This window comes from Trypanosoma equiperdum, assembly GCF_001457755.1.
Source record: "Trypanosoma equiperdum strain OVI genome assembly, contig: ctg_694, whole genome shotgun sequence".
Lineage (NCBI taxonomy): Eukaryota > Euglenozoa > Kinetoplastea > Trypanosomatida > Trypanosomatidae > Trypanosoma > Trypanosoma equiperdum.
Window position 1 is genome coordinate 162 of NW_027124636.1, and position 25,621 is coordinate 25,782.

The 25,621-nt window shown below is 47.7% G+C and overlaps 10 protein-coding genes across 10 annotated transcripts; all 10 read right to left on the reverse strand.

Annotated features, from left to right (window-relative positions):
• Nucleotides 1-1,162: 1,162 nt before the first annotated feature.
• Nucleotides 1,163-2,119, reverse strand: TEOVI_000324100 (Ring finger domain containing protein, putative; the record flags this gene model as incomplete). Its single annotated transcript, XM_067226185.1, has 1 exon — nt 1,163-2,119. One exon carries the CDS (start codon nt 2,117-2,119, stop codon nt 1,163-1,165), a length of 957 nt encoding a protein of 318 aa, XP_067082286.1.
• A 570-nt stretch (nt 2,120-2,689) lies between these two features.
• On the reverse strand, nt 2,690-4,576 carry TEOVI_000324200 (translation initiation factor eIF2B delta subunit, putative; the record flags this gene model as incomplete). The annotated part of the gene is made up of 1 exon (XM_067226186.1): nt 2,690-4,576. The coding sequence occupies one exon, from the start codon at nt 4,574-4,576 to the stop codon at nt 2,690-2,692; it is 1,887 nt and encodes a 628-aa protein (XP_067082287.1).
• A 1,566-nt stretch (nt 4,577-6,142) lies between these two features.
• Nucleotides 6,143-7,855, reverse strand: TEOVI_000324300 (uncharacterized protein; the record flags this gene model as incomplete). Its single annotated transcript, XM_067226187.1, has 1 exon — nt 6,143-7,855. The coding sequence occupies one exon, from the start codon at nt 7,853-7,855 to the stop codon at nt 6,143-6,145; it is 1,713 nt and encodes a 570-aa protein (XP_067082288.1).
• Nucleotides 7,856-9,977: 2,122 nt separating this feature from the next.
• Nucleotides 9,978-11,177, reverse strand: TEOVI_000324400 (uncharacterized protein; the record flags this gene model as incomplete). The annotated part of the gene is made up of 1 exon (XM_067226188.1): nt 9,978-11,177. The coding sequence occupies one exon, from the start codon at nt 11,175-11,177 to the stop codon at nt 9,978-9,980; it is 1,200 nt and encodes a 399-aa protein (XP_067082289.1).
• Nucleotides 11,178-11,800: 623 nt separating this feature from the next.
• On the reverse strand, nt 11,801-13,288 carry TEOVI_000324500 (uncharacterized protein; the record flags this gene model as incomplete). Its single annotated transcript, XM_067226189.1, has 1 exon — nt 11,801-13,288. The coding sequence occupies one exon, from the start codon at nt 13,286-13,288 to the stop codon at nt 11,801-11,803; it is 1,488 nt and encodes a 495-aa protein (XP_067082290.1).
• Nucleotides 13,289-14,713: 1,425 nt separating this feature from the next.
• Nucleotides 14,714-14,944, reverse strand: TEOVI_000324600 (uncharacterized protein; the record flags this gene model as incomplete). Its single annotated transcript, XM_067226190.1, has 1 exon — nt 14,714-14,944. The coding sequence occupies one exon, from the start codon at nt 14,942-14,944 to the stop codon at nt 14,714-14,716; it is 231 nt and encodes a 76-aa protein (XP_067082291.1).
• A 244-nt stretch (nt 14,945-15,188) lies between these two features.
• On the reverse strand, nt 15,189-16,169 carry TEOVI_000324700 (WD domain, G-beta repeat, putative; the record flags this gene model as incomplete). Its single annotated transcript, XM_067226191.1, has 1 exon — nt 15,189-16,169. One exon carries the CDS (start codon nt 16,167-16,169, stop codon nt 15,189-15,191), a length of 981 nt encoding a protein of 326 aa, XP_067082292.1.
• Nucleotides 16,170-16,765: 596 nt separating this feature from the next.
• TEOVI_000324800 (T-complex protein 1, beta subunit, putative) lies at nt 16,766-18,355 on the reverse strand (the record flags this gene model as incomplete). The annotated part of the gene is made up of 1 exon (XM_067226192.1): nt 16,766-18,355. The coding sequence occupies one exon, from the start codon at nt 18,353-18,355 to the stop codon at nt 16,766-16,768; it is 1,590 nt and encodes a 529-aa protein (XP_067082293.1).
• Nucleotides 18,356-18,892: 537 nt separating this feature from the next.
• On the reverse strand, nt 18,893-19,861 carry TEOVI_000324900 (cation transporter protein, putative; the record flags this gene model as incomplete). Its single annotated transcript, XM_067226193.1, has 1 exon — nt 18,893-19,861. The coding sequence occupies one exon, from the start codon at nt 19,859-19,861 to the stop codon at nt 18,893-18,895; it is 969 nt and encodes a 322-aa protein (XP_067082294.1).
• Nucleotides 19,862-22,000: 2,139 nt separating this feature from the next.
• On the reverse strand, nt 22,001-22,717 carry TEOVI_000325000 (uncharacterized protein; the record flags this gene model as incomplete). Its single annotated transcript, XM_067226194.1, has 1 exon — nt 22,001-22,717. The coding sequence occupies one exon, from the start codon at nt 22,715-22,717 to the stop codon at nt 22,001-22,003; it is 717 nt and encodes a 238-aa protein (XP_067082295.1).
• Between the last annotated feature and the right edge of the window lie 2,904 nt (nt 22,718-25,621).

Genomic DNA, 25,621 nt, shown 5'->3' on the forward strand with positions numbered 1-25,621 from the left:
TTCATTCTTGTGGGGAGTCGATAAAGAGCTTTCTATGCAAATAAACAGGAGAGGAAAAACTGCGAAAGGGGAGCGAGCTGACCGAGGAACAAAACAATGAATCTGCAGTAAGTTGCCGCCCAGGCAAGGCGACGAGCTAGTGGCACGGTGTAAAGGAGAATAACAGCATGTTCGGGTGAAGAGTCTGAATTTGGAGCACCTAACCTTGTTATAACCACCTACTCACATCTCCTTCCACAGGACCTAGGGGAAACATTAGTGGGGGACACAGAAGAATATATTTATATATGAAACGGAAGGAACCCAAAGTTTCCTGCGAAACTTCTTGATGGGTTCCCACAGGAGTTAAAGGGTTCTAAGACAACAGACGGTAAGGGAGGCGAGCCCCCCACCCGGGTGTACAATAGACGCAATATGACATTGAGGAAGTAATTTTCGTGGAAAAACTGGATAGCAACACACTGCTAATGGTGAATACATCCTTTTCTGGACGCAAAAAAATGCAAAACAGTTGAAGTCAAAGGAATGATCTAACCTTTTCCACCCACGCACACCCACGTATATGCTCATATTTTGCCGCTTCACAAAAAAAAAGGTGTTCCTTTACCCACGCACAAGCACCTGATGTACATTGAATTTGTATACATGCATCGACAGCGCTGATGCGGATGGAAGGGTAAAAGCAGGAAAGAGGTGTGAGAGAACGCGAAAAATAACAACTGCAAACGTGTCAAATAATATGGCGGAAGTTATGGCCCGACTTAGTGGTTGCCACCTAATACTTTGCTTGCTCCCGCTTCATGTCGCCCCCACACCTCCATAGCGAAAAGCAACCAAAAAACTTACAATAAGGGCCAGTGGTAAACGAGGTGTCGATATGCCGATGTCTCCAAAACAACAAGGGTATGCACAAAGTAATAAGAACAAAACACCCGCAGAAGGGAAGCATGAAAACAGACGCTGAAGGAATCAAGTCAAGAAAAAAATTAAGGAAACGTTCCTCTCCTTTACGCGTACACACAATTTTATGTGACCCCCAGAACAATACTGAATAATAACCATTCCATGTTGCGTACATCAAAGGCCACATCAATCCAACCGCGACCGCTACGTGAAAACAAAGTGACGCGCAAAGATAATAAGGTCCCATCCCTTCAATCACTTACCGTTTAAAACAGCAAAATACCCTACTGAAAAATGAACGTTTAGGCTTGCTTGCGACCTGGCCATTCTGCGCGGGGGACACTTGTCGGTTAACCTTCGCCGTCGCTGCCCTGCCGCCGTTACCGGTGCTGCCTACACTACGATGGCCCGAGTCACCCGACACACCACCAAGAGGGTGATTTGTGGGGCGTGCGCCGCTGCCTGGCTGCCTTCCCTGAAGGGGACGACCGGGATGGCCACGGACTCCCGGGTTCTTGGGAATGCGCGGCTCGCGCCTACTATACCGTTGATGCGCTGTGGGCGAAAGGTGATCATCCAAAGAGGTAGGTGACGTTCTCCGAGGGGGGGGCTCCTGGTCATCCGCAACGCCTCTCAGGGTCTCCGAATCGCACATGGGGCAAACATTACTACGCTGCTTCCAAGCCATCAGGCAGGGCATGTGAAAGTGGTGTTTGCATTCACCATAGAGAATAGGATTTTCTTCATTGTATCCTTCTAAGCAAATGCAACACATTAACTCATCTTCGTCACAGCTCTTCGGATTCGTTGCTACAACAATTTCATCACCGCTTTTACTGCAAGATCCATTCTTGTGCTGTTGCGCACATAACGAGTCATTTTCGCCTCCACAAGAAGACCCCCCTCCTAACGTTGGATTTGGGTTCGAAAACTGGGTCCAGGACGGCCTCCTCTTTACAACAGACCTTTTAATTTCACCATCTGTAGTGCCACAATTACCCGCTTCCGGAGGCATTTGATCTGCAGACGCCTGGTCGCCATTACTTCCTCCGCCATCCGCGATCCGTGGACCATCACCCATGTTCGAATGAGCATCCCTAGAGCCCGTTGGCGGCACCCTTTGAACGATTCCGATGCCTTCACTAGGTACAACAGGCCCAGCACCGACTAAAGCATCATTCTGTGACAACTGTTTGCCACACTTATCGGCGATCATCGTACGGTACACGACACGCACAAGCAGCGTGAAACGCTACAAGTTAGAGTCCAGATCTCTAGATACGCACCACAAATTTGTAAAGCAAAAGGGGAGAAATAATTCCAAAAAGAAAAAAGTAGCTCTAACGCAAGTGAAACAGCTTAGGAAAGGTAGACCTTGCTCAAAACACCACTAACGCATCTGGGACTGAGCGGCCTACCGTAGGTCACCGGCCGAAAAGCCAGATACCTTAGTTAAATGGTTAAAATTAATGGGTCCATCCACACGGACACACAGAGGGGCACAAGAGGGGGGGAACAAATAAAGGAAACGGGAAAAAACAGAGCGGAAAGAGCAGCGCTGGTAGTGGTGTCATGATTGACATCCAACCGAAACGAAAACCAAACTCCACCGTACGTCGTGGAAAGTGCGAACGTGAGAAAACACTCAAGAATTATTCCTTTCTTCGTGTTTTTTGAGTGACGTTTAGTGGGGTATATACACATGTATGCGCATACATATGCATACGTCACCAGACACGTGCCGAATATAAAACTTTGTCGGAAACATTAGTAACGCCGGTATTCCTCACGTAGCCGACATCAAATAAAGATCTCTGTCCTCACGATCACGCAGCGCTGCAAGAATCGCCGAAGTGTGCAAGCACCCCATCTCACAGATGATCATGTCAATGTAAGCGGCTGGCGTAAGGTCATAGAGGTAACCGGAGCTGGGTGGGGCATCCGTCTGCAGCAACCGGGACGGCTCTTCGTTCGTACCTCGGCCGGAGAGACCACCGGAATTGCACTGACCCCAGCCCTTCTTGACATCCATTAATTCACGGCTACCGTGCGATAAGGGGCTCCAGTTGCCTGGACTTCGGATTCGGAGCTCGCCGCGGTGAGGCTGCCGCATGTCGGTCAGCCTGGTATTTTGTCCAAGATTACCGAGCCACACCTCTGGGACAAACTTAATGCTCTCACTGAAGCACAGAACGGGTTTGCGAAATTGCTTCGCGCTTGAGACCACGACAGCCGTGCCACAGCGGCTAAACACATCACCGTTCTGAAGAACGGCGGCTGCCCCAATAAAAACGCGAGTGCATCTGGGCATGAGTGTGCAACACGTCGTAATAAGCCCGTATGTGACGTCAAGGCCGCTGCACGAAAGCCTCGTTGCAAGGGCACGACCTTCGTAAAGTGGAGCTGAATCAACGACGATAACCTTCGGCTTACTTGCAAGGCGCGGGTTATTCGCTGCAGCAAGGAGAATGAGCTCGACGGTACTACTCCTACCAAACACAAGAATTGTGTCGTTAGAGGAAAGATGGGGTTCTGCGCGATCCTCGACGATGCTCTTTATAGAGAGTTGAAGCTCCCGCTCGATGGCGCCTAAAACTTTCAGTGCCAAATCACGAGGGCTGATGTCAAGGAAGCATGTTTCATTCCTATCCCGCCCGACGGCAGTAGATTGAACACACATTGAACTCTCTAGTCGCGCGGATCTTAGTGAGGCAAACAAATCGTCCGCGGAAAACCGCGCCTTCTCTCTCTGTGACAGCAATGCAACTACACGACGCACTAAAGAATCCTTAGCGTTGGTCATACCTGCAGACGGTGCGCGACTTCGGCATAGAAGGTCGAAATTAACCTTGATCAGACTTTCAAACTCTTTTGAAGGAAAGTGGTTAACAGTGGAACCAGACAACGTTGGAGACGATTTCAGTAACGCTTTGAAGGCTTCAATCATCGCGAAGGTACGGGCATTTCCTCCAACAACCATCATGGACTCCATCATCAGCGCCAACTCCGCAACCTGATAGTGCACTCCCTCACAGTCGATATCGTTCCGAGGGGAAACGATGGCGCACGGTGAGCCTGTCACGGAGCGGTCAATGTGCTCCTGAACAACAGCCTGCACGTCCACAAAGAGTTGCTCATCACGCATCTGTGATCCCGCCGTCCCAGCACTCACAGTAACAGCCACTCTCTCGCCCAGGTCATCTGTCACATAACCCGCCCGTCTCTCCTCCTTGCTCACGGCCTTCTGTCGGGATGTGTGCGCACTGGGGGCCAGATCCCGCCTTATGCGCGGTGTTGACAACGCTTTCGGAGTCTTCACTCCTGCACCCCTCGGTGTCAAGGACTTGAGGGGGTCCTTTCTGGGAGATCCAACTAGGCGGGGAGCCGCCGAGGTCCCGCGACGCGGTGATTTCGATTCAACACTACTCTTCTTTTCTTCCTGCTGCGAGGCGACGCCTTTCTCCAGTTGGTCCACCTCGTTCTTAAGTTTCTCCATTTCCTCCATAGTCACCTGGAAGACAGTGTCGGAAGGCTTAAGGGCCTTCATCTTCTTCTCAAGTTTTCGTAGAGCGTCCTTTCTGCGCTTCAGCTCCCGCTGCAGCCTTACCGCCGCTCTTGCCTCATCACTATCCTGTCCAATAAGGGACATTGCGGCTCCCACTGCGGAGGACATCAGCAAGGGCAGCGCACGAAAAATAGGAAAGAGTAAAACTCGCCTGAGTGGGAAACTACTGATCAAGTGAATGAAAGCAAGCAAAAAATATATAGGGAAGCGAGTGAGTAAATGAGTGGGTTCTCGAACAGCTGTTAACACTGCACATCATGAGAAACGGAGTGACTTGAAAGCACAAGATGGACCCCTTCCCCTGCAATGCACAGTTAATTGCGGTGCTCAATTGACCGTTCACGTTAACAAACATTCGAGCAAACATCAGTGCCCTTGACGAAGCACAAGTGGTCGTTGGCTGCATTTATTTTGGATCCTACTTATCCGCGTCACTCGCTACCCCTCTCCTAACCCCTGCTGCTCATCGCAACAAGAAAATCCGTCTTTCAATTGTTCGACGGCCTCCACCAAATTAAACATATTTCTTTCCATTTATTATGTGGGTGTGGAAGAAAAAGCGCACGGAGCACAACCGTAGCAATCTCTCATACATGTTTCACCTCACCAGTAATGAGAGATGTGGACAACTCCACAATCCACCAACCGTTTGTTTTCTTTTCTTTTTTGCCTCCCGATAACTTTTGACGGCACCAAACGTAAATGCTACGCGCAAAAGAGGTGTTGAGAACATATGTGACTGTATATGTGCGTGCAAGGGTCCTGGCATACTGCCACCTTTACACTCTACCTTTTCTCTTCCGTACCCCATTAAATTGTTCGCTGAATTACCAATAATATTTAAAAAATAAACGCCAAACCCGAACAACAAAAACAAAAAATACGCATAAACATAAATAAATATATACAAACATGTGCGATATTGCATAATGGTTTACGAAGAATATCCCTAATGTTGGATACACTCGCGCCGACTTATCTCCTCAATACACTCCCACACCCCCTCCCTTTCCCACGCGTTCATGCGCATGTGGGAAAACGGAAAAAAAAACGATCGGAAAATTGTGTCAGGAAAGAGAGATCAGAAAAATATAACGCCAACAAAAACACTAACAAGATCAGAATGCAACAAATACAGGAGACAAGTGCCGTTCAAAAGAAAAAAATTAAGATAACGTTCGACCGAGCGGTACTGATTCACCCGGTAGAGAAGTGGGGAGGAAGACCCAACGCTTATTCACGAGATAAATAGGGGGACGGCCTCCTCCTCCGCTAGATCAGTTAAATGAAGGGACCACAACAAAAATACTAAAAAGAGTAAGAGGGATGAGAAAGAACTAAATGATTGTCAAACGATACACAACCCGTCCCATTAAGGCGCGTCACAACGAAAGCGAAAGGAACAAGAAGAGGGCCAATTTACATACTGTCACATGTATAAACGACACTGAGGGGAAAAGAAAAAAAGGTACAATTTTTGTAATGTTTCTCTTTTCACTCATTTCCCTCCATTCCCCACTCCTCATTGTCATCTATCCCACAATATTGTGTGCATTATAAATCTGATGTAAGGAGAATAAACGATTCAGTCTAGTGGAAAGACAAAACAGAAATAGATAAGTAAATGAAGAACTCAATTAAATGACGAAAAGGGAAGCGAGGCGCCCTGTGACTCTACGAAGCTTTCGCATCCCTAGTGAACATCGGTATCTCACCCCATACGCAAGCACCACGGAGCATAATATATATACCGAGGCCAAACACAATTGCACCAATGAAAAAACCTGCACCCAACACCATCGTTCCTGCCGTGATGTCCCCGCATGCTTCTAGAGACTCTACAATCTTGTCGATTACGAAGTTGCACTCAAGTAGCGGCCTGGCATACGACCACGCGATGGTTACGTTCTGCACTCTCTCAATCTGACTTGTTGCGCGAACCGCAAGCTCCTGTAATTGATCGTTTTCACAACGCGCGGCACACTCCGTAAGGTTGCACGCCTTTCCGGCCTCTCCACATGGGTTTAAGGAACCTTTAACTTCCGCCGTCAACACAAATGCGGACATCGCATCAAACGTCGTACACTGCGAGGCGTCTGTAAATCCTTCTTGACAGTTTAGCACAGGGACCGCGGGAAGATCCGGAAAATTCGGCCCCTCGGAAATTCCAGGCAGACCCGAGTGGTCACGCACAGGTGTTGGATGCGGTGGACCCCCCGCCCTATCGCTTGCAGGAGGAACATTTCCGTGTTTGTGGCTTGTGTTCTCCAAGGCCTTTTCATTTGGATATTCGCCACCGGGTGGCAGCAACCTGTTTCTCTCACCAGGGTGAGGATCAGCACGATCCACTACGCCACCGGGGCCCCGAAGCTTACGTCTGTCACAGAACGGTAGAACTGCCTTGCAGACACCCTGAGACAGCTGCAACTCAGCGGCCATAATGCCCTTGTTTAACTGTTGGAAATTAAAAAACTCTTTACAAACAGGGACGCCATACCACTGAATCAGCCCTGGATCCCGCCCATGGTGTCGCTCCACTTCGCCGCAGGTAAGGGTGGCGAAGTACGCCAGAATCGTCAACAGAAGTCCGAGCACGGCGAAGGCAAGACCAAAAATCCAATAGACGAACGAGATACATATTGGAAACCCCGGAATGCAGCACTTGAACATGGCAAAAGGGAGAATAACAAGTACCATAACGAAACCAAGGCTTCCGACAACGTAGGACGCGATGGAGACCTTGTCAAAGTGTACAAAGACTGTTGCACGGACTGCGGACACGCCTTCCATTACCTTCTTCTGCATGCTGGAAAACTCGGAGAAGTCAATCGTAAAGTCACCTGGTTCCCTCCGCTCACCCGAGCTCCAGTCATATGTGTAATCCATTACACTTTCTGCTGTTTGATTAAAGTACGACAAGGGTCCAGAGACTGCGTCGTCGACGAACGTTGGAACAGCCTTCGTCACCGTCCGAGTCCCGTATACGATAAGAAAAAAAACCATAACGCTCCAAAGTAGGGCATACACGATGTACAACCACAAACAGCAACGGGCCTGATTCCTGCTCTTCTTCGTTTCCGGTTTACAGCAGTTTGCACCACAACAGCCGCAACAGTTACAGCATATGGAGCAAATGAATACAAGAGGGAAGCTTACCAACAGTACTGCAAGAAGTACAGCACTTAGAAACGGCAAAACAAAGAGCTTCCACTGAGACCGCATGCGCTCTGCATTGAGTATACACGCCTGAACGTCATTACTGGTACTCGGGCCATCCCACACATTCTCGCATTGAAACGAACCCTCTCTAGTTGCGGATGCTGGCGTGGCGGCAAACAGTAACACCAACCCCACTGCCAGAGCTGCTGACCTCAGGGCATTATACATGGTATAGAACGCTCAGTGCCAATATCGGTCTCCGCAGTTGAAAAAAGGGGGTGTGCTGGCAGCCAAACCCGATAGAGGAATGAGAAACTAACGATTAGGTATATCGGCAGGCTGATAAACAACAAAGTGGGTGCTTACCGTCAGTGTTCTTGGGCCAAGCTACGAATGCAAAGAGAGGTTACGGCAACAAAGGGGAGAACAAGAGGAACGCCGTTGAAAACAGTGGAAAGGCAGACAAACATACCAGTGTGTAAACGAAGACCTGCAATAAAAGAATGATCAGCTGTGCTGCCCCAAGGAAAAGAGTAATATAACTCCGATTCGTGCCCCACAGTATTACAGAGTAATAGCTTGAGAGTAATTAGTTGCCCCGGTCGGGCCTCCGTCACTGTTTTGGTACAACAAACTGACCACAAAGAAGCATGTGAAGAACACCCAGCAAATCGGTTGCCACACCCCGTGGGCATAGCATCAGGCGATGACAGAGGCGAAGCATCGATATTAGTATTACAAACTTGCGGAAACGGCAACTGACACGAGGGTAGTAGCGTTAACTGCAGACGAACCTGTGTTTCAGCGCGAGCAGAAAAAGATAAAATTGGGTGCTATTTTAGTCCGGAAATGTGCCGGCGGTTACAAAAACGAAGTTAACGGTAACATAACAGCGGGGATGCGAGGAACTACACACGCCTAAATCTCCGCGACCACAATCTAAGCGGCAAAGCAGAATTTAAGGAAGCCACGCCACATTCCTTCGTTTGACAACATTACATGCAGTCGGGTATCATTGTGCCTGCAGCCAATGTTCAGAGTAAAGAAGACCCCATCCCCACAGTGCCACAGCGCACCACCGCTAAGTGGAGTAATCTAAAAGAACCAAAGGCATCTAGAACTTTTCGTCGAGCCCAAGTTCTGCTGACTCGATCTTTGAAGAAGCAAGGGAATGTAGTACCTAAACTGTCAGCTTGTAAAAATAGGGAAGGACGTGAAACAGGAAAATAGGGGGAAAACGGCAGCTTTATATGTATATTGTCTCCGTTCCAACATTACTGGTGGGAGGGAAGTTAAAGTGGCGTGTCCATGCGGAGTGAGAGGCAAGGACAGAGACGGGTAAACATAGGAGAACAATTAAATAGAGGACTAGGAGCTGATAAGCAATTCTCATGTAATATATATAACAAAAGTCCTTGAGTACAAATTGAAAATGAATGAAAATGGGGGAAATGACGGAAAATTGTGATTCGCCTTCAGGAAAAAGGGGGTCCCGTACATGTCAAAGATTTTTGTGGTCGGTGCTCTTGGCCCCGTTTCTCTTCCCCCACCATCACTCATTCCCCTCCACACCTTTCCCTTTCCTCATCTTGGTAGGTATACAAATGAAATATTCGCATCTGTTTACTTGGTTCCTTACCTTCCCCTCCGATTCCTCAACACCTAAGATCACATTTTACCTCCGACATCCCTTTACAGTCAGAGCAGTGCAATTCATAGGGGCTGTGGAGGAAACGAAAATTCGAACAAACGTTGCTTAATAATACATCACAAACAGACACTGTAGGGGTAGTTTTTCTCCCTCTTGACCTCCACTTCTTCTTCCACGTGATCATTTTCGTGAGTACTTCCGGAGCCGTTATCGCATTACTTTCCTGCTATTACCTTATACAAGCGGCCACACAAAAAAAACACTTTTTGACCCATCAAAACCCTTCCCTCTGAGTCACAACATCCACGGCACGACACCCCCCCCCCCATGCGCAACGAAGATTGAACCACATCAGGGGGGGGGGGGGTAGATGAACCGACAAAAAGCAGGAAGGAGGGAAAATATAGTGTTGGCTTGGAAGGCAACGTACATCAAGGGTATTTCCTGCAGTCGGCTACACGAAATTTTTATAACCTTTTTCTACTTCTATCTGCAGCAACCACTCACAAAAAACCCTGCGCGGCTATTAACCATTAATAACGCAACGTCACCCCTCTTCATTTTTGTATTTGGTGTCAGCACCTCAAAAAAAAAAGTCACGATGGCATCTACACTTTCTCTCCCTTCCGGACAACCAGCGCCCAACCGAGAAAAAAAAGTATACTAAGTGAGATGGATTGCAGATACCCTTTCCCATCCCTACTGGCTTAGCTTTGAGCGGCCGTTGCGGGCGCTCATCTGGCGGAGTGCCTCTACTTCCTTCTCAATCTGCTTAATCTCCTGCTCTGTGGCCTCCTGCTCCACCTCCAGTTCCTTCCTCTGTGCGTTGGTATACTTCTTGTGCTCCTTTCCGATCCGCTTCATCTCCTTCCGCACGTTCGCTGTCGTCCGGATGAGACCAGCAGCCCGTCTGTCCAGGTCGGAGATGTCCGAATCGAGTAACTCCAAATGCGCGGAGCCATCAAAGTGGAGGCGTGAGAGAGAAATGATCTCTTTGCGCAACTGCTCGACAAGGTCTGCATCGACACGCTCCTCTTCCAGGCTCTCATCGCCCCCAACTGCATCACCTATCATCTCAATACGTCGTTCCAGTCTGGCGATCTGCGCTGCTCGGTGGCAAACAGACAAATCATTGACACGAACAGCCTCACGTTCCTTGTCAAGCTTGTAGAGTGCCACCGTACGGTCCGTCTCGGCGCTCTTGATGAGGGCCAACTCATCAACAGGTTTCTCCTTCTCCAGCAAGGCCTCCTTCCGACGCAGGAGGCGCCGCATCGCCGCCACCTCATCACGGATACTCTTCAATTCTGCCTGCTTCTCAGAAAGCTGGTTAAGTGCATTAGCGCGATCACTCTCTATGTTATCGGTTGTCGACAATTCGCTTACCATACTCGAGAGATAGTTGTTCTGCTTCTTGAGGGTCTCCTGAATAACTTCGCGGTCCTGTAGTGCGTTCACGATATCGAGCCTCAGTTTGTTCTTCAGGGCAACCGCATCCGTCATCTCCCTTATGGTTGCCATAGTCTCGCCGCCAGTTAGCCCAATGATCCTTTTGAACTCGTTGTTCTCCTCTTCCGCTTGGGTCGTACGCACAGTGGCATCTTGAAGGGCGGCCTCGAGGTGACTCCGTTCGCGTAGGAGGCGCTCGCGCTCCTTCACCAACAAGTGAAGTTCCCCCGCTTTGTTATTCACTTCACCGACAGCCTCGATAGGGATGAAAATCGTGCGTCCCTTAAAATTCTTCGACAAAATCTTTCCCTGCTCGGATGAAAGAGTTAAAGACGAAAGCTCCTCGTTCTGATAGCGCCTGGCCCTCTCGAGGATTGCAACTTCAGAGCGCAACCTCCGGCATTCCTCTTCCACATTGACAAACGCTCTTGCTAACTCTGCTGTTTCCATCTCCTTTTGTTAACCTTAGCCTTATTGTTACTTTCCCTAAGCACTTTAATTACAGTTTCTTTCCCTTTATAATCTTGTCCCTTCGCAGTTTTTTTTCTTTTTTGTTCCTCTTCTGTTAGACTCCGTGAACCGTTTGTGTTGTGTAAAATTGTACGTATAATATTTTATTCCCTATTTTTCCACCAAGCATTTGTCAAGAAAGAAAAATATAAACATACGTGTGTGCAACTTTTCATTGTGTCCGAGTTCAATTTTCTTCGGATAGCAACCAGGAAAATGGGAATGGCAGTAGATATCGCCTTAAAACGTGCTAATTACTACCTTCTCCATTTGAACCATAGCTGAAGCGCGCAGCGGCGCATGCAATGTTCGAATGCAGTGAAAAAACACCTGTAACGCTCCTGCAGACACAATGGTGAGAAGAATACTGCCAAACAACAAAAAGCAGCTTCCCTCAACTTATCAACAGCCATGCCAAGACACACATGGCTGTACATCCTTACGCCCATAAGGGCAAAGCAACTCGATCGCATCAAAGGAAAACAACCGAGGGAAGTCAAAAATGGTAACTAATTCAATACGGGGTTTACGCAGACACACATGTACTCACTAACTAGCCCGTGCTAGCCTGATTTAGGTGGATCCTCACACGATGGCGGAGGTTGCTTATCTGTCGCTCTCTCTCCCGATTCCTCAGGCTTGACCACCCCAGTGACATGCTGCCTAAAAACCTCCCTGGCTGCGCTCACTCCCCGCTTAAGGGATTCCCGCGCGTCGTCGTCATCGTGCAACTTGTGGATATCAACACAGACCCGTTCGGTACCCTCCCCCTTGTCAGAAAATCTCTTGGGTGGGGGTTTGGGGCCGTGGCCCGCTGTATGGGGAAACCTATAAATATCGTTCTCGAGTACGCCGTCCTCATGCACCTCAACACGACTATCGTCGTTCAGTCCCTTGTTGTCACGAAGAACCGATGTGAATTGCTCATAATGACCCCGCGGATCTGTAAAACCTTTAGCGCCTTGCGCTCGAGAAAGAGAGAAGTTAAACTCTGCGGCCTCGCGCATTTGCTTTCGCGTTTGCTCTTCGTTGGCCGAAAGCCGTTCGTTGTACACAGGAACACCATGAATAGTGTCCACGGCACGCTTTATCCGTCGCGTCCGATCGAGCCACCATTGGAATTTAACCTGATTGACCCCATCTTTCCCGATGTCTGCTGCGTATATGTGACGATATACCTGCTTTCTCGTACCATAGGGTTTCGGTTTGAGACATAGCTCTTCTGGCCTCTCAACGAGTTCCTCGTCAGTGAACACTGCTTCACCAGCCTCCAACTGCTGCACACGACGCTCTTCCAGCAAGTCCTCCATCTCGTTGACAGTTGCTGCACGCTCCTTTCGCTTTCTCTCACGCAGGCTGGCACCCAACTCATCCAACGTCTTTACCCCTCGTGTCCTGTTGGTGAGATACTGCTCCTCTTTCATAATCTCCTCCTCGCTATAGCCAATCTTGCGTAAAATTTCCGTTTCACGCGCCTTTTCAATCTGCTGTTTTCTTGCAGCGAGATGCGTGTTCGCATCATCAATGGACTTATGAAGTTTACCCTTGTAGTTACGATATTGTGTGCGTGGCAACTCCACGGTGTCAAGCACGTCCTGTAGCGTGCTCTTCTCCAGCTTCGTGAACTCCACGAGTGCGTCAACGCCTTTGCTCCGCTGCTCTGGGGCCAGTACCCACTTGAGATCCTCATCGTCAATACGACCACGCACAAGAGCATATGGTTCAAACTTATCACGCTCCCACGAGAGGGGAAGATTACCTGTGATGATGACCTGATCAGTCCGCTGATTGTCCACCATTTCCATGTACGTGTTGAGGTACCACCGGGGAGCGGTGTGGTCGGTGAGCTCCGTGCTGCTGGCGTCCTTTGACGTCTCAACGTACATCAGAGGTTCAGTGTTGACATCATCAAGGCGTTTGTTGATACCCTTCGCCGTAAATTCCGGTTTCTGAAACTGTCGCTCAACCGGTGTGGAGTCGACACGAGGAAGCTGCTTAGCCACATACCTTACCGGGGCCTCGCGAGCGGGTTTACTCCGCGCAGCGCCCATTCAGCTCTTCCCCGACAGCGATACACGGCTGCGCGAACCTACACAAAGCCACACCACAAATTTGATGATCGGGGGGGGGGGGAAGTGCGAGATATGCTCAAAACGAAAAACAGTTTTACAATATGTTAATGTTTAAGTTGTTGCTAATGTCAACGATCGAAACGGCATCCACTCCACCGTGAACCCTAGGAGAGGCGGCAACTAACGGATTTTGGACGCCCAATGTACCAAAGCTATTGCCGAAAAGATGAACCACACTTCCACATCTGGCAACTCGTCAAGAATGTTTTGGCGCCCTGAAATTCATTTACCGCTCTTCACCACAACCGACCAAGCCGCCTCACCCCATTACCCTCAGCAGCTCGCCCGGTAACGCACAGAAAGATTAGTAATAATCGCATGCGGACATCACTCACACCAGTCAACTACGAGATTCAGAGTACCTGCAAACGCCCACTTCCCCACAGAGATACGTCCCAGATTCATGTGCATACGCGCTAACACACAAAAACCAAGACACATTAACAGTCAGCGCTTCCTACTTTTCCGAACGCAACAAAAGAACCGAAAATAATTCGAATGGTCCATGGTGCGACAACGAAAGGAAGTAACATCTAAATAAAAAACAGAAAACAGTGACAACGGACCGATGCCGCAACAAATGCAAAGACACAAAACACGACCCCTTCATAGTGCAATAATTAGTTCATGCAACACAGGACGCCCAAAAATAAAAACTACGTGCGCTCATTCATCGTATCTGCAAGTGACAATAAGTAGCAAATAAATTTTCCTAAACTACAGATCACAATCTTAAATAATTATATCGAAAAGACACAATTAAACACTACTCCAAATTCGACCAGCACGAAGAGTCTATCGCAAATGAACTACCGCGATGATACAATCCACGAGACAGCTATCCACCGCAGTGCAGTCACCACTCCACTAAAAACGTTACACAATAACAAAAAACACCGCGCTACTGATACCTTCCCCTGGCACAAGGGAAGTGAAAGATGTCAGGCATCGAAGCACAACCTCATAACACAACACTTATTCCTATCCCTTGACAAGAAAAAAAAAAGAAAATGGGCATTACACAAAACTAGATCAGCAACAGAAAGAACATACAGTAATCCCATTGGACCAAAACCATACACAGGCAGTTAATATAGCCACACATCAGGATGATATGCTCTTTGCAACGCTACGACACCAACACCGCATGGCGGTACATAAGACGCAACCCACAAACGAAACATATCCAATAAAAACGGTAGAAGGGAACTAAACAAGTAAGATAGGAAAAATCTAACTCCGTCCTTGACGGGCGCACAAGTACCTTCTGAAACGTGTGACAGCTTTCTCCCACACTCAGGTAAACCTCATAGCGTGTCTAATAGCGGGCAGCAGCGGATGCGCTCACGCCTTCTTAGCGGCGGCCTTCTTGCCGGCAACCTTCTTCGGGGCAACCTTTTTGGCGACAACCTTCTTGGCTAAAGGTTTCTTGGCAACAGCCTTTTTGGGAGCAGCCTTCTTAGCGACAGCCTTCTTTGGAGCAGCCTTCTTAGCGACAGCCTTCTTAGGAGCAGCCTTTTTGGGGGCTGCCTTCTTAGCCACAGCTTTCTTGGGGGCAGCAGTTGTCTTCGCCATATTTTATTTTCCTTTCTACTTTCCTATGAAATGTTTTGGTCGAGAAAATAGTTTGAATTAATTTAATTAGGGTAATGGAGTGTTGTTTATACACATATATCTCCTTCTCTATTTTTTTTCCTTCATTTCAGCATTTGGGTTTTAAAGTTTTTTTTGGTAGTGATCTTCGGGGACAGTCAGGTGAGGTGCCTAAATTTGTGGTCGACGGAAAATTACCAAAAGTGTCCTCTGACTGTTCCTTTGTTTAGTTCTCGTTATCGTATGTCTCGATTATGTCGTGAGACGGCCAAATACGAGCCATACCATCTTCTGCGCCGGAGGTAAATGATTTACCGTCTGGTGCCCAGCGTATATGAAAAATAGGACCATGGTGGCCCCTGTGGGACTCCAACTCAGTCCCGTCAACAGTGAACTCTTTTGCCTTTAGCTTTGATCCCGCAGCCACGTTTTGCCCGTTGGGAGAAAGCGATGCGCATTCGATATCGTCACTCGTTGTAAAGGAGCTCTTGATTTCTAGCGACGTAGTGTCTATGAAAGATATGCTCTTCTCATGGGCCGCCACAATGCTGTTGGAATGGGTGTACTCGAGGAAATTGAGGCCGGGAATCTCTTTCCTTAAGTATGGCAACGAAGTATCCCGAAGATCCCACTTCATAATAGTATTTTCGCATGCTGTAACCATTGTTGTGTGATCAATGAAGTACGTCGCCTTCACTTGATTAACCTTCTCGGTGCTGTCGAAACAAACAGGATTGGCATCGTAGGCTTGAGCGTCAAAAATGCGGACCAAGCCATCAACGCACCCCGTTGCGATTTTGTTGCCACACCAATCGCAGGACTTAATATACTTTGGATGGCTCCATGTATGTAGCTTATCCCCGGTCACGGCATTCCACACCATCGAGGAATAATCACCGCTTCCGGTAACCAATCTTGTGGCGTCCTCATTGAAGACCGAACAGTACACAGCACCCTTGTGCCCTTCGAATGTCCCAACCCAATCTCCAGTTTCTCCGTTACGCAACATAGGCTTAGCGTCGTGACATGACGTCACAAGCCAGAAGGTCCCGTCGATGATGTTGCTATAGTTAATATGACATATTGGCCTCGTGTGCCCAGAGCAGATTTTCACCTTGGTTATATCGGCATTGGTGGCTGAAGGTGCCAACGAGTCTTTTTTCTGTGTTGCTGGTGTTTTTTCGGATCCCGAATGTCTGTTGTTCATTTTCCTTCCTATTCCAGGATACTTACGAGCACTGTTTTTTTTTCCTGTTGCAAGTGATAGACAACTACACTGTCCCCTCTGGGTAATAGTATCTTGTGTGAGAATAAGCCTTTAGTGAGACAGAAATTGTTTTCCCCTTTACTCGGAGGTAAGAAAGGAAGAAACTGACGACACCCTACAAAAACACGCAGTGCTGTTGTAACCGTTGTTGAAAAGACGTGAGAAACAAATATTTTCACTAAACGTGTAAAGAAAAAACCTTTTAACAACAAAAAATCGACTCCGCTGGTTCTGTTTCCCTCTCTTATATTGGCTTCCCTCACACTTAAGTTTCAATATCTCTCCTACCATTAAGCTTCCCCCATCTATAATTATGTGTTAAAGTTACGTTCTCAAAATGACGGGACGGAAATGTACAGCTCCACTTTTCACGGTAAAACGCGATGGGTTGGTGAGTCCTCCCGCGGTTTCCAACACACATTTCGCATTCGCATACCTTTGACCCCCCGTCTTCTACCTATGAATGCTTCGCCGACAAATGCTAGTAACGATTAATAAATAAAATCTTTTTCATTTGGCAACACTGCTCATTTGCTTCATTGAGTCCGTTTGCGTGGCACAGCCCGAAGGATGTCATCAACGCGAAGTATCATTTCAGCAGCCTCAGCAGCGTAGCCCAAGACAGAACTTTTAACCTTGAACGACTCAGTGATCCCAAGGGCCTTGACGTCAGCAACATCGCCCTTTACAACATCGATCCCAAATGTATTACGACCTTGATAGTGCTCCGCCTGCAAGCGAGTGATCAGATCATTACTGTCAAGCCCCGCATTATCGGCGATGATGGATGGGATCATCCGGAGTGCGTTAGCAAAGGCAATCATCGCGAGCTGCTTCTTTCCTGGTGTTGTTTTGGCCCTTTCCTCAACAGCGCGTGCCATGACAAATTCAGAGCACCCAGCGCCCAGCACCGTCCTCGTTTCACCGATGGTTTGTGAAATAACACAGAGTGCATCGTGGATGGAACGCTCAGCTTCATCTAAAATGTGCTGCGACATTCCGCGAACCACAATCGTACATGCTTCGCCCTTGGGGAGACCAGAGAACCGTATAACGGTGCTCTCACCGATCATAATTTCGTCAATCCTCTTTGCAAAGCCATACTTGACATTCTGAGACTCGTCAAACTGTGAAAGCACGTCGGCACCCAGTGCCTTGGCAAGTCGTTCAATCCCCTCAAAATCAGCGTGTTCAATTGCCATAATTCCGTGCTGGGCAAAGATTTCTTCGGGATAATTGTAGATAAGTTGGCGGTTAATGAAGCAGTTGATATTGTGCTTTATTATCTTCATACACTTGTTTTTCATCTTTTCCTTCTCTGAAGCTTCAACTTCCGCCAACTGCGACACACTTTCCACTCGAACTTTGGCTCCAAAAATCTTGATTTTGTCGGTGTCCATGGGAGTGTTCGCTACCAGAATCTTAGCGTCCTCTAGGAAACGCGGTTGGCCGACACCAATTTTTTTATCGAGTAAGAAACCAGGTTCAAGGTAGCTGTCACGGAGGGTTCCCCCCAATTTTTTCATTATATTAATCATTTCAAGGTTACCACTTCCCTTTAAGCGAAGAACAGCGTCTACACAAAGCTTGGCGAAGTGCTCCTTTTCCACAGTAATAATTTTAGAACTCAGAGTCGTTTTGGCAATCCTGATCAAGTCGTCATAGAACAACTTCTCGTCACTACCGTGGTCTTCAGCGGAGGCAACCAGTGCCTCACGTGCAACTTGCGTAGCTAGACGGTATCCTTCGATGATCGTTTGAGGGTGAATCGATTGGTCTAGCAGTTTCTCAGCGTTTCGAAGAAGTTCACCGGCGAGAACGGTCACACTCGTGGTTCCATCACCAACTTCGTCATCCTGGGTCTTACTCATGTCAATGAGAATTTTTCCTGCTGGGTTATCCATGAAGAGGGACTTGAGTATAGTAGCACCATCATTGGTCACACGTACTCCCTGAGACCGATCCATGCCTTGAAGAATCTTGTCCATTCCCTTTGGTCCAAGGGTCGTTTTCACAATATCGGCAACCGATACGGCACCCATAATATTCATGAGGCGGGCACGCTCACCCTTCTCCTCTGAAGCTCCGTCACGGAGCACCTGCTGAGCTTGGTTAGCGAAAAGCATTATTGTTTTCTCTTGTATCAACTATTCTACATATAGTGGATCGAAGCATGAATGTTTAGTGTGACTTCAAATGCACAAGGATGTGTCCCCCGTTTTCCAATACGGTGGCGAAGACCCTTCCAGGAAAAAAGGAAATGATTTACATAACCACTTAGTCCAATATGCTACAAGCACCGCACCCAGTGGCATGTTCCCCTGTCAAGCAGCATAGTCGCAACAATCGTTTCGGACCGCCACTAGCATTGCGGTCCTTCAACTTCATTTTCACAGAGAGAATAAAAGACAAAGAATGGTCACCACTTGACAAAATAATCTCTCGTTTGCAGAGTGGCAAATACACTCAAAACGCAACACCTCGGTAAATAGTTTTAGCCAAATGATGTTGACACTTAAATATGTCGAGACACTCATTCGTGTTCTATTTCACACAGTTGTTCATGAGCAAATACAACCGACTGTAGGACCAAAATGATCCACCTCAACTAGATTTATTAGCTTCTATCAATCTAACTGTCGCGGTAGATTTTGTAGAGCCAATTATTCTACATGAACAATAATTCCGGTATTCCGTACCCCAGTTGCGGAGGTAATGAAGCTCCTTATAGATCCCTTAACGAGGCCGCGCACGGAGCTCTGATCAGCCGAATCGTGCTTCAGAAGTTTAACTGCACAAAGTGAAGAGTCCCTGGGTGAAGTTGAATGTGTCCACGCACAAAGACAGAGAACTCTTTTAACACCAACAACACTGCATATCTCGGAAATTAGGGTCTGGAAAAACGACAGCTCTCCATAAGGCTGATTTGACAACAGCAAAACTTTACCTGTTTCCTCTAAGAGGGGAAACGCCGATGCAGCTATGAAAAACGAACACAGAATGCTACAAATTGGGTCAGAAATCCTCGCCCCCGTCAGTGTAATTATGATACTTGATGTCATCACGCTTATGCTCCCTAGAAGATCAGCCAGTATGTGCAAGTAAACCCCTCTAATATTGTGATCAACCGAGCCCGAGCAACCACCATGAGCATGTGAGTGACCGTGCATACCATGAAAAAAAATGATTCCTAGAATATTTACAATTAACCCGATAAGTGAAACTTGTATCAAATATCCAGCTTCAATTTCCGGCGGTTTAATTATCCGTTCAATTGATTCCAGGGTAACATACCATGCAATAAATAGTAGAAGAACAGCGTTTACAAAGCCTCCCAAAACTTCATATCTCGCATACCCAAACGGATACCTCCTTTCATCAGATGGAAAGGATGCAACAACGGCAGCGCACAAGCCGATGGCAATAGAAGCGGAGTCGAGCATCATGTGAAAGGCATCAGAGATAAGCCCCAGCGAATTAACCGCAATTCCATATACTAATTCAAGCACCATCACCCCAGTCGTCAGCAACAGAAACATCGCTAAATTCCTCTCCCGTCGGCTGGAAAATAATTGACTGATAGCATTTGCAACAGAAATATCGTTCCCCTTGTAGGGAAACCCGGGAAGCATTAGTCACTTATTTGAACACACATAACGATAACAATACAACCATAAGCATTCGTAAAAAAAAAACGAAAAATGTATAATGTAAGTGTGAAAACTGCGAAACAGACACAGCTCAGTGCCAGAAACAATAGCAAATACAAATTTGAGGCGGGGAGAGTACCAACCTGTTCCTTGGACATGGCGAAACGGCCTCACATTACGAGACCAACTCCTTCCCTAAAATAAGAAAAGGAGGTAAATTTGTAAAAAGGAGATCGCCTATTTATTTTACATCTGGCGGACGTTTCAGACTACCCATCAAAACTACAAGCAAAAATCATATCCCTTCCTCAAAAAGGGGGGGATTAACCGCCCACCAACCACCCTCCAGAGGTAAGGGGCAAGAGAATACCAAAAATAAAAGACATTAGGTAACTACGTGTAACACCAGATGGGTCAATAGCAATATCCCACAGCATTCATTCTTACCAGGATAAATGCACATACGCAGTCGCCTCCCTGTGTACAATTAAGGTAATTCAACAAAGAAAAAATGTTGAACCACAAAGACTGTCTTCATCCATCAAGGTTTCTTCTGTTACCGCGGAAAAACGGTTTGAACAACTCCATCCCGATCCTCTAATACTTATGCATGCCTAGTAGAGGAGTCCTTCTCCTTCAAGTCCATTAAGACAAACCATACGTCCACAGAAGACCAGATATTGGAAACTGCAAAGGAGTAATTAGTGAACAGAGAAAACGGTCGTATATTCCTCAATTGTCAGTATGATCTCCAAAACAAATCACCGAAAACACCAGACAACCGTCAACAATGAGAAAAACAGGGGGAAAAATACACTGCGTAGTGGAGCCTCCCATTGCATTGACCAGTCCTTCGTTCACATCTATATTTCAAATGGTCCAACGCCAATTATACCTCATACCTAAACTAATGATGTACCCAACAATAAAGATGCGTATTAATATTAAAGCTGGTTGTTGTTTTCATACGTTAAGCACGATAAAAGAAATATTAGTAACAATAAAAATAATAGATTCCATCAACAAATCAACTCACCTCTCACCACCAAAAAAAAAAAGTAGTAAGGAATGTAAGGCGAAGCTAATTGGTCGCAGTAAAAAAAAATCGGAGCAGTATTTTAAAAAAGGGGGGCAAGGACAACGGAGGCAGTTGAGCACCAAGTATTCAGAGCTTTATCTCCCACTAACAACGGTAGGCTCCCACTAACACCGACGCCGTTTCCACCTGTTACGCCTACGTGCAATATCCCCCTACCTGATGGGTGGCAGCAAATCCTACAGTGAATATGTTGAATTGACCGGGTGTAAAAACACTCAATATAGCAATTCGTAACCCGACAACTTGGTTAAGGAGAAAAGTTTCTTTGAGGTACTTTTGGTTCAATGTCAAAACAAAAGCGAGGGGCAAAATAAAGAGTAGATTGCACAGGAATTTAATTAACTTTTGCAAATAGAAAATACAATAGCTTCAAGTATTCTGAGTCCCTCTGATTGTCGACCTCTGAATATTTAAGGTAGTGGTCCATGCAACTGCACGATACTATTTAGCACTCAATTAAACGATTGCTTTTTTTAAGTTTCTAACAATAGTATTATTTCAAGGATGATCCAGAGACGGAAACTTCTCTTGAAGCGGGTGTAATAATACTTAAAAGAGAGAAAAGGCACACTTTCACAGTAATAAAGTACGTTACATGTCGAAGGAGCTAGAAAAGAGCGATGAGCAAACATCAAGATAGGCAGCCCAGTACCCTGGCTCAACAACGTTTAAACAAAAAACAACAAAAACTGGTGATTCACAAAACATAATAACAATATATATGTCTAAATTTTGCGTTGTTACGGGAAAATAATGGCATCAGAGGTGACGTTGATGAAGTGTCACCCAAACAAGAACGCCGCCAGTGAATGCAGTACCTGCAAGGATTCGCAAGTGGCTCCAGGCGCCACAAAGCTAGCAGGTGAGAGAGACAGAAAATAAAACATCAATCCCCTGCGACCGCAACGGAGCGGCACAGCACCAAAAGGCCCAACATCGTCATGGTGGAAGAGACACTAAGCATCAGCACCCTTGTCGGAAGAATGAAACTACATTACCGGGCCAACCATCAGCGGCCCGCTTTAAAGCGCAGCGCACCAACGAGCTTCTGGGAGAGAGAAACACCGCGGGCTATATGGGTGACGGCACCAAAGTGTCACGACAAGCGGGGGGCGTCGACTTTCCAGATGGGCAGCGACAGCATCGACCCGAGCCGGACAACACCATTCGCGAGGCGGTGCGGAACATGGGAAGCCCTCCCCATCTCCACCGAGGAGCCTTGCCCTGGAGGAGACACTCAGACAAGGTAAGACACACCTCTCCCCAGAAAGCCTTCTCTTAATATATTTAAATACCATGTAGCCGACACGTCCGACCCGAGAGGCAATTCGGGCCGTCCTCTCACATCCGCAACGGCGCGAGGGCACGTGAGGGGCTAACAGCCCTACACACATTGGGAAGAGTGGCGGCCTCTCTCGTGCTTGCACCGGGTGTTCACCATGCCATGACACCAGTCTCCTTTTCCCAACACACCTCAACATGGGAAGAGGAGGGCCGGAGACTCTGAGCGACGCGTACTGACGTCCAGTTCCTAGAATGGCCAACAACGTACGCAATCCCGTTCGGCGTACCCACATCCAATGTCGTCCACGCCAAATGGTATCAACCAAAGGGTCGGCGAGGTATCGAACTGGGCCCCATCCGCGAGCCCAGCAACCACAACACTTTGAAAGTGCTTGATACCACCGCTGGCGCCACAGAAGTGAGGACAGCTCTATTGACATAATGAAGATCATCATTCTCACGGGAAAAAATCAGGTTGGCCGCGCGTATCAGCAAAGAGACAATCCGAAAGTTTTCTAAGGAAGGTGGGCAACGCGAATGGCAACACATACCCAGTCGTGCGTGGTGCCGGATAGGGTGGAAAAAAAAAAAGAACCCCCCCCCCCCGGGAGTCGAGAGGTCGCCCCTGACGAGAGACGAGAAACATTTCTTATGCCCGGCTGGCACCACCGAAGGACCCAGGGGGGAAAGAAGGATGGTCGCCCCGGCGGTGCCAGCACAGGGTAGCCACTCGGGACAACAAAGCAAACCTCGGTAAACAGAACAATAGGGTATCGAAACTGGTCGTGGCAGAAGAGCGTTTTAAACGCTGCGACAACTGCTCGCAACCCACTAAGCGGCGTCAACCCCCAGCGCTCGTTACTCTCGGGCTTCCGCGGGCCGAGGGGCGACAAGGACGAGCTGCGGCCGGAAGGTAACAAACAATGCCAACGAAACAGCGCGACGCATGGAAGATGAAAGTACTGGAGGTCAAGGGTTGCTTACTCGGGGCGTTTTATGGGCCCAACGGAAAGGCTACAATATGGGCGCTGCTTGGTGAATCGGAGATTTGTGGGGGCAGCACGTACTCGAGTAGCTGAAATATACGAACTGCAGCGAGAAGTAATATGTATTTAACCCGTTCAATTGAACCCTGTAATGCAGAAAAACACTGCGCTACTGAAAGCAGAGCTCCATCACAACGTTACCGGTGGAAACAAACTGGATATCGACATTTCACCATTTTCAAAGTTATCGGAACGGATGGTCGCCAGTAGGTTCTGTGGTACCGTGGACCAACCGTCATGGGCGTAACAAGCCGAGTTAACACGAACGCCTCGAACAGTAGGCAGCATAGCGCAACTTTTTCGGACCTGAGTTTCTCTAGAAATATCACCAGGCGGCGCTGCTGTATTCACGCACCGTCCCCGAGCACTTGTATCAGTGAATCAAAGCCGCGCCATCCACGCATCGGAAAGACTCCCCGTGGACTCATAGTCACTCGATGGATTAGCAATTCTCCAAGCAGAGTGGTGTGAGCCAGAGTGTGCACACTTCCGGAGGCTACCGCTAATACTGGGACCGCCGCAGGGACCAACGTTGGGCCTCATTCTGTTCAACCCTTGGAACAGTGGTAAATGTCTCGTCCCAGGGTTCAGCACCATGAGGGGACTCTGTTCCACTACATGACTTACCCTAGTGATGCAGAATACTTCAACGTAGTACCAGAGACCTCTGACACGTTTTTTCGCGTGAGACCAATAATCTTAAGGGGTGCAGACCTGTGGAACACTGTTTTGGCCGATCCGCTCGGTCGACCACACGGCATGGGGTCCGCCAACCCCGTTGCGGGATATCGCTTCTCTACGTTGTTCCCCTGACAGGTGCTAGTATTCCGGCAAAAGCATAACTTCAAGTAAGACAGCGGTCTTATTACACAGCATCCTGCAGTGTTGTTTCCTAGTTGCCCCGGTTTTTCGTATTTCTCACGAAGGTAAAAAGAAAATCTCTAACTTTTTTTTTTGTTAATCAAAACGGCAGACGAAGTGAACATGGCACTTAACAGCGTGCAAGGGACCTGGCGCCACTTCGTTGTCGGTGATCTAAGTCTGGAGGTGATGGAGAAACAATAAGTACGGTGAAGCTGCAGCGTGGGCCACAAAAGGGTGGAAACAGTGATGTAACCGTTGGCAGGGCGGTTGTAGGTCCTGCGCTGAATGAGATTTTGTTTGCTTCAAGCGTGGTGAAACATTCAAACCCAAAACACATAGGAGTCACAAATGTCAGGTACCAGAAGTCTTCAAGAACTAATAGCGGTTTTAAACCAGGTAAGTAGGGTTATTGCTATTAGGCGTCAAGTAATGTAGGAGATGCCCACTACCAGGGCACAAAAGAGAAAGAGCATCCGGAACACATTCCCAGCGCGACGACAACAAACGCAAATAAGCACTAGGGCAAAGAATTGCACCACTGGGTCTGAAAAGAAGCAGAGGACATGATGATAGGATGCGCACCGGCGACCCGAGCGCCAGGGTGCTTGTAAAAGGAATGTCACGCTTACCGAAAAGGTAAATTGCACAAACCTGTTTCCTCGGTACAAAACTGAAGAATCGGAAAGGTAGTGCGCTAACGCGGGGAATGGAAAGCACTTATACATTCGCCACTAAATGAACGGGGAAGGAGTAAACCCCCACATTCTTCACGGCACCCCAATATATTGGTAAATGCGTCCAGTTTCTATGATCCTGTTGGTATCGTCTTCCCAGGGTGACTCGACGAAGGGTTTGCAGAACTCAGGTTTCAAAAGTGCGGTGCCTACGCGCCGGAAGAACCCCAACCCTGGCAGAAACGACGGATGTCTGGGGGTTGGCGAGAAAATGCGCCTTATTCTGTGAACGCTTAAGAGCGGAACAAAGAAGTGTAGGCTTCCACTACAACTGGCGGTTATAGTATGGAGCAAAAAAAAGTTATAGTGAGTCGAATCCGCAGCACGATGTAAAGTTTTCGATCGAGGGGAGGGGTTAAATTAAAACGCAATCCCACAAGTCCACATAGCTGGAAAGGGGTCAGATTAAATCCCATAAGCTACGATGCAACTAGTTTGGTCACTAGTTTTGCAGCCACATCGGCATTACGGCACTGAAGCAGTGGGAACAGCTACTGAATTTAGAGGCAACCCACTATGCACTATCGCGAACGACGGCCAGCAACAGAAAAAAAAATGAAGCAAATCTGGGGGGAGGGAGAAGAGAAAGTTTAGCGCCAGATCTGAAAGGATGGCCTCATAACACGTGCTGTTATGATTTGAATTGGCCTCTTGTGTCTGAGATATCTCGTTGTGTTATCCAAAAGTTTGTTTGAGGTAAGGGAACCTGGGCAAT